Source organism: Conger conger, chromosome 11 (genome assembly GCF_963514075.1).
Source record: "Conger conger chromosome 11, fConCon1.1, whole genome shotgun sequence".
Taxonomy (NCBI): Eukaryota; Metazoa; Chordata; class Actinopteri; order Anguilliformes; family Congridae; genus Conger; species Conger conger.
Genome location: NC_083770.1, coordinates 13615308 through 13628128, shown reverse-complemented (window position 1 = coordinate 13628128; position 12821 = coordinate 13615308). Strand labels below are relative to the sequence as shown.

The following is a 12821-nucleotide window of genomic DNA, read 5'->3' as shown; positions in this document are numbered from 1 at the left end:
TGTTTGTGTCTATTTAAGCGTGTGTGTATGGATGTGTGTGTATGTTTGTGTGTATGTGTGTGTGCGTGTGTATGTGTATGTGTGCATGTGCATGTGTATGCGTGCGTATGTGTATGTGTGTGTGTGTGTGTGCATATGTGTGTGTACATGTGTATGTGTGTGTGTATGTGTGTGTATGTGTATGTGTATGTGTGTGTGTGTATGTGTATGTGTGTGTGTGTGTGTATGTGTGTGTATGTGTATGCGTGCGTATGTGTATGTGTGTGTGTATGTGTGTGTATGTGCGTGTGTGTGTACGTGTGTATGTTTGTATGTGTATGTGTGTGTATGTGTCTGTACGTGTGTATGTGTGTGTATGTGTGTGTGTGTGTGCGTGTGTGCGTGTGTATGTGTGTGTATGTGTATGTGTATGTGTGTGTGTGTGTGTGTGTATGTGCGTGTGTATGTGTCTGTGTTGTTATGCTGGAATACAGATGGTCAGGGTGGGTTGAATCTTTGTGCTGGAGGTTTGGGGCACTCCCAGCCCCTCCCGGTCTCCCTGCTACTGTTCTGTGTGCTGGGGGTCTGAGCCAGCTGGCTCCCCCGGCGCGCGAGTGGGCCGCTGATCTGCAGCCAGTCGGCAAATTCAATTTCACTACACTTTTTTTCCCCTTCCTTTCTTTTTATAATCCCTCCTTCTCTCCCTCTCTTTGGAGGACAACTTCAGTCTACATTTTCTGCATTTACAAAGGCATGTTCTGTATTTATCCTAGCCACACCTGGTTCTGTATCTAATCCGGTCTCACCTGGTTCTGTGTCTAATCCCGTTTTACCTGGTTCTGTATGTAATCCGGTCTCACCTGGTTCTGTATCTAATCCGGTCTCTGGGCAGCTGCATCCAGACAGACAGAATTGGGTCCTGTGACTCTGCTTTACTGGTCCTCCAGGCTGTAGGACAGCACCGCTTAAAAGAAAAAGTAAAAAAAAATAGGGATTATTTTACATCCCAATTTTTCACAGTGGTTTAGGGAGGAATTCTGGAAGCCCCCCTCCTCTTCCCCACACCACCAAATGGTCACTGTGTAGCAGTGGCACACCATGATGGACATTTTTACTCATGGTACAGATTTAGCTCCCTCTTTGATTTCACATAACCAGAGCACCAGGAAACCTGTGGTTTTCACTCCGAGACTTTCAATTCTACTAACCCCACCCCGTATTTTATTTATTCATGTATGTTTTTTAAGCTTTTGCTTTTTGCTGCGGAACTGCTGGGATCGACAATCGGAATTTGGCCTCCGACTGAAAATTAGGATGTGATCCATTCTCTAACCTCTTTGACTCTTTGAAAATATTCTGCATTTCACGGATTAAAAAAAAAAACTACAAAGGAAACAAAAAAAAGACACAACCTTAAAAATCATGATTAATGAAAACATTTTAATTCCACCGTGGGGTCAATTTACTGTGCGGTTTTCTTTCAACCCAAAGAAAACAATCGTTTACGTTAGCAAATAGAAATAGTTTTGCCGCTGAGCAATAAATCAATTTAACTACAGAAGGCTGTGGTACGGTTTTATTGTTAAACCACACACACAAAGATAATAAAAGCTTTGAAAACAAATATTTTCTTTGCTGTAACTGTGCGCGTACGGTGTGTGAGTTTTTTCCGGCAAAGTTTCCACTTGCCGTGCGGGCCTCAGACTCCACCCTGTGAGGCTGGGAGAGGCAGGACTCCACCCTGTGAGGCTGGGAGACACAGGACTCCACCCTGCGAGGCTGGGAGACGCAAGACTCCACCCTGAGAGGCTGGGAGACGGAGGACTCCACCCTGAGAGGCTGGGAGACGCAGGACTCCACCCTGCGAGGCTGGGAGACGCAGGACTCCACCCTGCGAGGCTGGGAGACGCAGGACTCCACCCTGTGAGGCTGGGAGATGCAGGAGTCCACCCTGTGAGGCTGGGAGACGCAGGACTCCACCCTGAGAAGCTGGGAGACGCAGGACTCCACCCTGTGAGGCTGGGAGATGCAGGACTCCACCCTGCGAGGCTGGGAGACGCAAGACTCCACCCTGAGAGGCTGGGAGACGGAGGACTCCACCCTGCGAGGCTGGGAGACGCAGGACTCCACCCTGCGAGGCTGGGAGACGCAGGACTCCACCCTGTGAGGCTGGGAGATGCAGGAGTCCACCCTGTGAGGCTGGGAGACGCAGGACTCCACCCTGAGAGGCTGGGAGACGCAGGACTCCACCCTGCGAGGCTGGGAGACGCAGGACTCCACCCTGTGAGGCTGGGAGACGCAGGACTCCACCCTGAGAGGCTGGGAGACGGCCCACAGAAGAGCAGAAAAGCCCAGGCACAGGGAGCTCTGATCTGGAGCTTCTAGCGCTTTCGAAACGCATCCTCCATGTTATAGCAGGCCCCTGATGCCTCTCCAAAATGCACCCACTCCCTCTCTCACACACACGTATACACATGCACACTCACATATGCACACACACTAACACACACGCACACACACATATCCACACACACATGCACAAACACACACATATACACATGCTCACTCACATATGTGCAAGCTCACATACACACACTCACACAAGCACACAGACATATCCACATGTGCACACACACACACAATCTGGAACCCTCTAGCTCTATTTAAATAAGCTATTTCCTATGTTATGGCGTATGGGTTGCCAGTTGCTTGTGTCATGGGCAGTCACTCTGGGAGGCAGGAGAAATAGGGGGGGGGGGGGTTTGTCAGGGGTTGCCTCTTCTTATTTGTTCTGGGTTTCAGAGGGACAACCGCAGAGACCCCCAAAATTCCTGGTGCTCGGAATCTGCAGCCAGAGGGAGACAGCGTTCCCAGCGCTCGGATGACTGCATTCATCCCTCTCCCTGCCCAGAGAAAAACGCCCCCTCCCCTTCGTCAACGCACAGTTTTACACGCTGTACATTGTGTGTACACAGCATTGAAATGGTGACCGCATATATAGAAATGGCTGAGGTAAAGGAATTTGCTAATGGCTAAAGCTAATTCACTGAGGATTCAGGCTAAGAAAAAGACTTTTGGCTCATTCCAATCGCGTATTTTTCTCATCTGTTTTCTTTCTCTTTCTCTTTATCCTATTCCTGGTTCCACCCATCGGGAAAGGCTAGGAAAAGTGTCCAGAAAAATAAATGAAGAGGGGGAAATCAAGAAAACGCGAATTAGGTCAATGGAATTCTTCAAACATTAGTTAGAAGCCACAGCATGGAGAGGCTTTACAAAAAAAATACTTCCGCAAAGGACGCGCTGTTTTCTAGTTGAAAGCAGCAAAGATCGGGAGATCCTAACTTCTACCTCCAGCTCCTTGAGGGAACATATTCGGGGTTAGAATGTCCTTAAAGACGGCGGACCTCGGTCGATTTCCGGGTCATTTTCCTGATCCAGGCTCCACCTGCGGAGGGGTTGGGCAGGAGCAGAGGCAGATGACATCACCCGATACCCCCCCCCCCCCACACGCCTCCCCGGGCCCTGCCGCTCTGGGGCACGCGGGTCGGCTCTGGGGCCGCACGCGGGTCGGCTCGCGGGTCGGGAGCAGCGGCGGGCGGCTGGACGAACCCAGGGGAGGAGACTTCGGGTCCAATCACGGCTCCTCCTGCGTTTTCTAACCCAGAGCCCTTTAAAATAAACGACTTAATGCGGAGCAACCATCAACTGCTTAGTCCTGCAGGCCCCAGCTCCATCTGCGGTAACGCACCACGCTAGAACCCCTGTTCTCAGCCGCTGCTTATAAACACTCTGTTTTGTTTCAAAGAGATCAATGTTGAAAAGAAGTAACTGGACACCGTAATGGTTCCCTGTTAGCCTCTCTTCCATCCTTTCTCTCTCTCTCTCTCTCTCTCTCTCACACACGCATTATATTGTTCCCTCTTACTCTGTCTATTCAATTCAGTTCAATTCAATGATGTTGTATTGTACTGAAAAACAAAGGTTCAGCGGAGGTGCATTTTTTGTTCTTTCAGAAACAAATTTCCCAAATGTACCCTGAAAAGTGCAATTGTGTTCTTTGGGTATACATACACTCACTGAGCACCTACTTATTCATGCGATTATCTAAACAGCCAATCGGATGGCAGCAGTGCAGTGCATAAAATCATACTTTTACGAGACTGAGGGAGGACAACTGAAGCAACACCAAAGTGTTGCAAAAGCATGCAATATGAAATATGAACAATAAATATCATATGTTCTCCCTTTTTCAATATGACCTTCTTAGACTATCACTCTCAGTGAGAATGGTGTTGACAAAGCATATACAAAATAATTACACTACATTTCTCTCTCTCTCAATTCAATTCAAAATGCTTTATTGGCATGACAAATTAGAGCACCAAACCTTTTTGGATGAACAGTAACAAACCTCTCTCTCTCAATCTCTCTCTCTCAATCTCTCCCTCTCTGTCTCTCTCTCTCTCAATCACTCCCTCTCTGTCTCTCTCTCCCTCTCTCTCTCTCGCTGTTATCTACACAAACTCCTCATAAAGCTGAGTGGGATGGTGGTCTGGCCAGTGTTAAAGTGTGTTGGGCGGCAGACCGTCCTCCTCGACCCCTGGGCTAACAGAGGGTGTCCGTGGGAGGGTGAGGGAGGAGGCCTGCTCCACACTGCTCAAGCAGGAGCCAGAAACGACCTGGCCGCAGAGCAGTTCCTTCAAGGACAAACGCTGTAAAATAAAGTGCGGTAGCAGATGTGCCAATTAGTCTCACAAAATGGGAGGTTCCTGCGCCGCGCCTTCGACGAGCCCCCCCGTCTTATTTTACGCTGAAAGAAGTGCTCCACTCTAACAGAGGTTTATACTCGGACAAATGTACATTGTATCCATTTTGAATTCATATCAATTCATGATACGTTTGCTGTCTATCATTAGTACGTGTCACTGCAGCTCTTGGGTCACTGTACCACACATCACACAAGGGGAATGAAATTGATATGCAGCATTTGCTTTCCTTCATATTTTTGGCAAATAATATTCCAGTGTTTACAGTTGACAATAAATCAAACACGACAGCCCAAACCACAGAAAGACTGTGAAAGCGCTGTTGTACAACTTTATTTAAACTTCAGTTTTTCTGCAGTTGTAAGTATTTTTCTAAATTAAAAGTAACTTCTGAATGTAAAAAGTTCCCCGCGTAATTCGATTTCAGAATGTTTCTGTTTCTTTTCAGCACTCAGAAGCGTCACGAGAACGACATAATGTTGTTTCTCTCTGATGCACATGTGTGAGACACATCAGCGCATTGGCGTTCGAAGCAAAGACTTTACACAGCACCGCCTGGTGGCAGTTGGGTCGAGTTAACTGAGGTAGCGTGTACAGAGGTACTTTGTGTTTAGCAGCAAGTTCTGGGAAACAGCGTTCAGTCATATGGAAATTAATTCAGCGTGTCACCTAAACATTTGCAGACACCCGCAGGAAGGCCTGAATAGTGTAAACACATGTACAAATCAAACAACTAAACACGACGCAGCTTTGAAGGTATTCATAAGGATTTTAATGTCGGTTATTGCTTTTATGATTAAAGTGCATTTTCTATCACTGCACCTGCGTGTTATTCAAGGGAATTTAACCGAGGAGTGTACAGATGGTGAACAACATACTTCCTTATTAAAAAGTATGCAAATTAAATGTATTTTGTATGTAGACGGTTTTCGTTGTATTGCTGTTTAAAATTAATTAAAGCATATGTAAATAACTCCCAAAACGTTGTGCATTCACGCAAAATGATCAATTTTGGTTGGTGTATATACTCATATATTGCATATAATATCCTGCCTATAATAGCACATCGCTGGTGGTTGAACTGTGAACATTCTGCACATATTCACCTGCGGGTTAGTATTCGTGGGTCGGGAGTTTTATGGCAGAGTGAATGGCATGATTTAGAATTATATTCTGTTGGCATTTTGTCTTTTAGGAATCGCACATACCCACCGTATATCTTCTCTCCACAGCCACTGTACGCAAACGGCGCGCAGTGCAGAGGTCCCGACCGCTGTCCGTCTGCGCTGGATGCGCTGCAGCTGCTGCAGTGGAAGAGCCGAAGAGTGGCGCGCGAATACTAAACGCGACAACATCCGGTTTGTCAAACTGAGGAGAGGGAAGTTTGAGATTGTCGACGAGACTTGTTGCTGAAAATGCGGCACTTTACGGGCTCAAGGAAAGGCAGAAAACAATTCCTTATGTAAAGGTAACATCAGTGACTGGCATTATTATTCTTATACTTCGATGACATTCACTGTTTGTACTTTTGCTGGTTTCTGGTCGCTGAGCTAGCTAGCAAGTACCTAATATGAATTTACTCTAACGCTAAAATTCCTTTCTATCTCATCTAGCTAGCTAGATTATTGCTAGAACAAGATGACAGTAAGTTAAAATAGTCTCTCGTGCTAACCGGTTAATAATTGTTAAATGTTTGTTATTCAGTCTAAGCACTGTCGCCTGTCTGCGAGGCGTTCGTAAATATAACGTAACCGTTACCTAGTTTAGGTACTTAGCCAACAGTTGTTAAGTGTCACATTTGTGTTGTGATTCTGTACGTTCAAACTGGAACCTATTTAATTTAACTTAGCTTACTAGCTTAGTTAGCGAACTTCTCGTAATGCACAGCGGACCAAATCCAGTGCTCTCTAGGTTCGTTGTATTTGGAGTTCTGAAGTTTGTTTGGAGAATTTGGCTATTTGCTAGCTTGATACTGTATCTATTTTACGATAACTTTATTTTGGAGTTTCCGAGTACAAATACTTTGACAATATTTTATTGTCATTCAATAAGATTAGCCAATCGTCCAACATGGGAAGCGAGCTTTTGTTTTGTGCAACGAATGTGCCGATTTGTGAAAATATGCCCCACCGTTGACACTTTTGATCTCATTTGCACATTATCCTACACATTTACATATAATTATGCACATACATTCCCGCATAACTCACCTCACTGGGACCACACATGGGGCGGACACGTGCACGGATAACCTGTTATAAATTAAAATAATAATGGGAGCCGACAGTTTGAAAATGTCATTATGCAAAAATGAATTCTTTCAGCAAACCTGAACAAATCTGTGCAAATGCCTGTCTGCCCCTCAGTCGGTTAAACAAGTGTTGTTTTAGCATTTAAATAATAGAATCCTCCCCAAATAAGGAAGTGTAATTTGGCAAACCTCATCATTTTCATTGGCAAAAACGTATTTTGTGAATTAATACACATGTACCAAGCGTCAACGATCGGACCATAATGGTCAAATGACCGTTTAATTTCATTAATAAGTTTAAAGAAAAATAAGTATGGTCCACAATGTTTGGGACCCAAGTTGTGCGTATGAAAGTCAAAGAAGCCATTATGAGACTGAAACAAGAATAAAAAGGGCTAGACATCGGCCAGACCTTAGGCTTACCAAAATCAACTGTGTGGAACATAATTAAGAAGAAAGTGAGCACAGGTGAGCTTACTAATCACAAAGGGACAGTCAGGCCAAGGCAGACCTCCACAGCTGATGAAAGAATGCTCTCCATAATAAAGAGAAATTGTCCAACACCTGTCCAACAGATCAGAAACACTCTTCAGGAGTCAGGTGTGGATTTGTCAATGACCAATGTCTGCAGAAGACTCCATGAACAGAAATACAGTGGCTACACTGCAAGATGTAAATCATGGATTAGCCACAAAAACAAGATGGCCAGGTTACAGTTTGCCAAGAAGTACTTAAAAGAGCTACCACAGTTCTGGAAAAAGGACAGATGACGTAGATTAACTTGAATCAGAGTGATGGCAAGAGCAAAGTATGGAGAAGAGAGGGATCTGCCAAAGATCTAAAGCCACCTCTTCTGTGGTGGGGGTGTTATGGCCTGGGCATGTATGGCTGCCAAAGGTACTGGCTCACTTATCTTCATTGATGACATAACTGCTGATGGTAGTAGCAAAATGAATTCTGAGGTGTGTAGACACATCCTATCTGCTCAAGTTCAAGTAAATTCCTCAAAGACGAATTGGCCGGCAGTTCATTCTACAGCAAGACAATGATCCCAACAAATACGTTTTTCAAAGCTGAAAATGGTCAATTCTTCAGTGGCCAAGCCAATCACCCAAATCTGAACCTAATTGAGCAATCCTTTTCTCATGCAGAGGAGAGCTTAAGGGGACTAGCCCCCCGAAACAAGCATGAGCTAAAGATGCAATACAGGCCTGGCAGAGCATCACCAGGGAAGACACCCAGTAACTGGTGATGAATCACAGACTTCAAACACTCATTGCATGCAAAGGATATGCAACAAAATACTAAACATGACTACTCCATTTACATAACATTGATGTGTCCCAAACATTATGGTGCCCTGTAATGGGGGACTATGTATAGGCACTGCTGTAATTTGTACATGGTGAAACCAAAATGAATAAAAATGCTCTTTATTAGAAATCTCAAATTGTGGAGTACAGAGGCAAATAAATAAACGATGGGTCTTTGTCCCAAACATTATGGAGCGCAATGTAGGTCAGTGGCATTGGGCATACATTGGGGCGAAAGGCAGGAATACACCCTGGACAGGTTGCCAGTCCATCGCAGAGCGCGCACACACCATTCACTCACACCTATGGGCAATTTAGACTCTAGATGTCTTTGGACTGTGGGAGGAAACCGGAGTACCTCTGGAGTACCTCTGGAGTACCCAGAGGAAACCCACGCAAACATGCAAACTCCGCACAGAGAGGCCCCGGCCGACGGGGATTCGAACCCAGGACCTCCTTGCTGTGAGGCGGCAGTGCTACCCACTGCACCATCCGTGCCGCCTCATGCGGGAATAGCAAATTTCAAATTGTCTTGTGTATGACCCCACCAAAACTCGCATCAAAATATTAGACTCTTAGAAAGCTTAAAGGCTCTTTCTTTAATGCACATTAATGTAAAATGTTTTTGTATAAAGATGTAAATACATCACAATTTGAGGGATCTGAATGTTCTCTGCCTTTCCCACTTGTATCCTTTCTGTAAATTTCAGTTACGGGAAACCGTGAGTGGCCCGCTAACGCATTAGCCTAGCCGATTACGTTTTTATTAGCGGCCGTGCAGGACGGCTTCCCAGAAAATAAGCGGGCAGTAGGCATGATGTCATTGTGTGCCCTTTTTTTAACGCATTTGAAGTTTTGGAAATACAGTTTGGTCTGGCAGCTTACTCCCCCGTGATCTCATGCTATGAGCACAGTCACACCCCGTTCCACGAGAACTCTTGGGCTTCTCGTTTTCGCCTTTCAACTTTTAATTGGAAAATCATTTTTAACGGGCAGCCCTGATCCTATTATTCCCTGAGAGAGAGAGAGAGAGAGAGAGAAAAGAAATTCACAGAATAATCTGGTGAAGGGGTGGGGTGGGGGGGGGGTTTGCATTATACTCAAATTGTGTTTGCCCCCTGCATCAGAATTTAGCCAGTGAATTGAAATGTAAATGGGAAAATAGGCCTTTTGAATATGCCTGATTGTTTCTGAAAATCCTCTTGAACTCACAGGTCACTTCTGGTGTAAATTGTTTTAATTTGAAATCTCTTTCCGGGCAGTGCAGGTGACACACTCACACTGAGGTCACACTTCAGAGCGATATGACGCAATCTGCCAACTCCCAACCCACTCACTGAGAAACTGCCACAATTTATTGATGTAAATTAATAAATACAGAATGTGTCATAAGATCCAAAAGAGCAATTGCATAGTTAGTTGTACTTGTTGTGTAGTGGTAAAAAAACAATACAAGGCAAGCATGCATGCCGTGTACCGTGAGTGTATACTACAGTGCAAGATAAAGATCACGACTCACAACCAAAACCATACATCACTCGAATGTGAGGCTGCAGCACACTTCTCTCTGGCTCAGGGGCACAGCGGCGTCAGAAGCTTGATGTACCACTAGAGAGGGGGGCTGTAATTAACCAAAGGCCTGTTTTTCCTACGGACGCTAAAGACCCGAGCGCAGTGCCCTGTCCCTGCCCTTCTGTTTCCTTTACACGGCCGCAGATGAAATTGCAGGTGACTGCAGGCGGGCTGATCTCATGAGAACCGGTGCAGGGGGAGATTGAGCCACGTGATGTGTACGTCCCAGGCTGCTTGCAGCTGGGCGGGAGGGCGGAGGACATGAGACTTGCTGTGTTGGCCTTCACACTGCAGTTAACGTCTTCGTTCTGCGTCAGGGACGTTTAGCAGGGTGACCGCGTGCGTGCTGTCGTGCTGGGTGACGGAGTGGAACTCGTCATTCTGGAATAACGTAGAATATTCCAGATGCACACTAATTATTGCTGCAGAGTGCCCTACATTCATAAAGTGTGTGTGTGTATGTGTATGTGTATGTGTATGTGTGTGTGTGAGTGGGAGTGTGTGTGTGTACAGTGGGAGTGTGTGTGTGTACAGTGAGTGTGTGTGTGTGTGTGGGAGTGTGTACAGTGAGTGTGTGTGTGTGTGTGGGAGTGTGTACAGTGAGTGTGTGTGTGTTTGTGTGTGTGTGTGTGTGTGTGTGTGTGTGTGTGTGTACGTACTTGTACGTACTGTCAGTTATCACAGGATATGTTGTACTTCGCAAAATTGAAAAGGCTCAGCTAAATTTGTAACTTGTAATGGACCTATTCATCCAGAATGACTGCTTCTTTTTAAAGTCTGCCAAATGCCAATAATGTAGTGTAATGTAATGTAAAGTTTTTTTTTCTCTTTTTTCCTTTCCCTGAGTGTTTTTTATTCCTGAAAGAGAAAAAGGGCAGGAAAGGATGATCATTCTCCTTGAAGTGGTTCACTTTCCAATTGAGATTGCGCTGAGAGTAAGGAGGCGGTAATGGTGGAATCCGGGGGTTGAGACGAGGGTGGGGGGGTGTGGGGGTTGGTGGCGGTGTGGCGTTTTGGCAGGGGGTGCAGTTTTACGGCCGGGCTAATGAAATACCGGGCGATGACAAATTGAGACGGTAAAAACCCTGAGCCCCAGCAGTGCTGCACGTTCAACAGCAGCTTTCTGATTACCTGTCCTGTCATTCCTGCCTTTGCTCCAAAGATTCATTATTTTGATTCCCACCTGCCCTGCTTCCACCTTGTTTTGGGAAATGGGATTCCAGCTGCTGCACACATTCCCTGGACGGAGGTGACCTTCCGGAAATCACCAGAAATCACTGAGGGACCGCCTTGTTATTTCCCATCTATCACTCAGTCACTGTTAATGACAATCACTCGCTATTGGTCACTATCAATTGGCCGTTTACGAACAGGGGTGGGCAATTCCTGTCCTGGAGGGCCGGTTTGTATGCAGGTTTTTGTTTCCACCAATTACTCAGCAGTTGGCATGAAAACCAGAAACAGATATGGCCCTCATTGCCCACCTCTGGTTGATGAATGTAAAGTAGTGTGGCAGTTGTTGGTGATAGCCTCTGTGTGTGTGTTTCTCCCGGTCCATCTCTGCAGCGTCTCGAGCGAATCAGAACCATGACCCAGTCCGGGCCCTTCTCCGAGCGAGTGGTGGAGTTCTGGCTGGGCAAGGCGGTGGATTGGGGTCAGGCCACCTCCTCTGTGACCAGGGCTGACATCCGGGCTCACCTGCCCAAACTCAGGACCTTCCTGCAGCAGCTGCTCCAAGAGCTGCAGCTCACAGTGAGTGTGTGATCAAACTCAGGGTGTAGAATGAGTCAGTGTGCTGTGTGAATCTTACTGTGAGTCAGTGTACTGTGTGAATCTTACTGAGTCAGTGAGCAGAGTGAATCTTACTGAGTCAGTGTGCAGGGTGAATCTTACTGAGTCAGTGAGCAGAATGAATCTTACTGAGTCAGTGTGCAGGGTGAATCAGATTCAGTGTGCAGAGTGAATCTCACTGAGTCAGTGTGCTGGGTGAATCAGATTCAGTGTGCACTGTGAGTCTCTAACAGGAGCCGGTCTGAATCAGCAGGCGGTTGGCAGGCTCCGGGGCCTGAGTTAGCGGAGTAACGGGCGCTGAGGGACTGGCAGTGTTAACCTAATGTATCCCTGCATCAGACGGAGCAAATTGAGCCGGCTGGGTGAGCCGGGGGGGGCGTTGGGGTTTTGTGAGAATGTAGTGTTAAGAGGAAGCGTGCTTTCCCACCACCTCGGTCCTCCATCTTGAAAGGGCTCCTTTATTCACCACCAGGCCCCCGCCCGCCCCCGCCAGCCCAACAGCCCCGGTTCTTGGCATGTCGGAAAGAAAAACGAGATTTCGGCCGGCAGGCTTTTAGTTTGCTCACTGCGAGGGCCGCGCTGCCAAGATGTAATCATTCCTCTCCATTTCCATCGTTTTTCTTTCTCTTTTTCTTTCTCTTTTTTCCCCTCCCTCGCTCGCAGCACGCGTCAGCCGGGTGACAACATCGACAGCTTTGACGGGGACCGAGGTCTCCTAATTAGAGCAAACCTTTCCCCAGCTCACGCCTGTAATAAAGTTTCAAAAGTTATACCAAAACAATTAAATAATAAAATAAATTCTGGATCCCTCAAGACCGTCGCTGATAAATGGGCTTTATTGTAGCTTTTGCCTGGAGGGTAAATTTTTATTTATTTATTCCAATTTCCTCATTTGCATCATATTTCAACCCAGAAGCCTTTTCTTTCCCTCCTGTAATACTTTCATACGGCGCGGCTGGGATATGTAGTAGGTGCTTTTTAAAAACGTGCCTCTCCACCTGGCACAGGAGGCACGGCCGAGCTTCCAGTGCAGGTTTGGGGGGAGAGATGAAGGAGATGCGCGCGTGCGCCTGCATAACTTGTCCCGCGGACAGGGCGGCACTGTGAACGAAGTTCCCCTTCACGGGAAGCAGGCCCTCGTGTCACGTT

At 46.5% G+C, this 12821-nt stretch overlaps 1 protein-coding gene across 2 annotated transcripts in view; it reads left to right on the top strand.

The window, feature by feature from the left end:
* Positions 1-6022: 6022 nt before the first annotated feature.
* fancc (FA complementation group C) overlaps positions 6023-12821 on the top strand; it is a 32413-nt gene continuing 25614 nt past the window's right edge. The window contains exons 1-2 of one of the 2 annotated variants that reach the window (XM_061260425.1): positions 6023-6213; positions 11448-11633. In XM_061260425.1, the coding sequence (XP_061116409.1) occupies positions 11469-11633 (165 nt within the window). In that variant the 5' untranslated portion in view covers positions 6023-6213; positions 11448-11468. The remainder of the gene's footprint in view (positions 6214-11447; positions 11634-12821) is intronic. The other variant, XM_061260424.1, reaches the window with a different exon arrangement.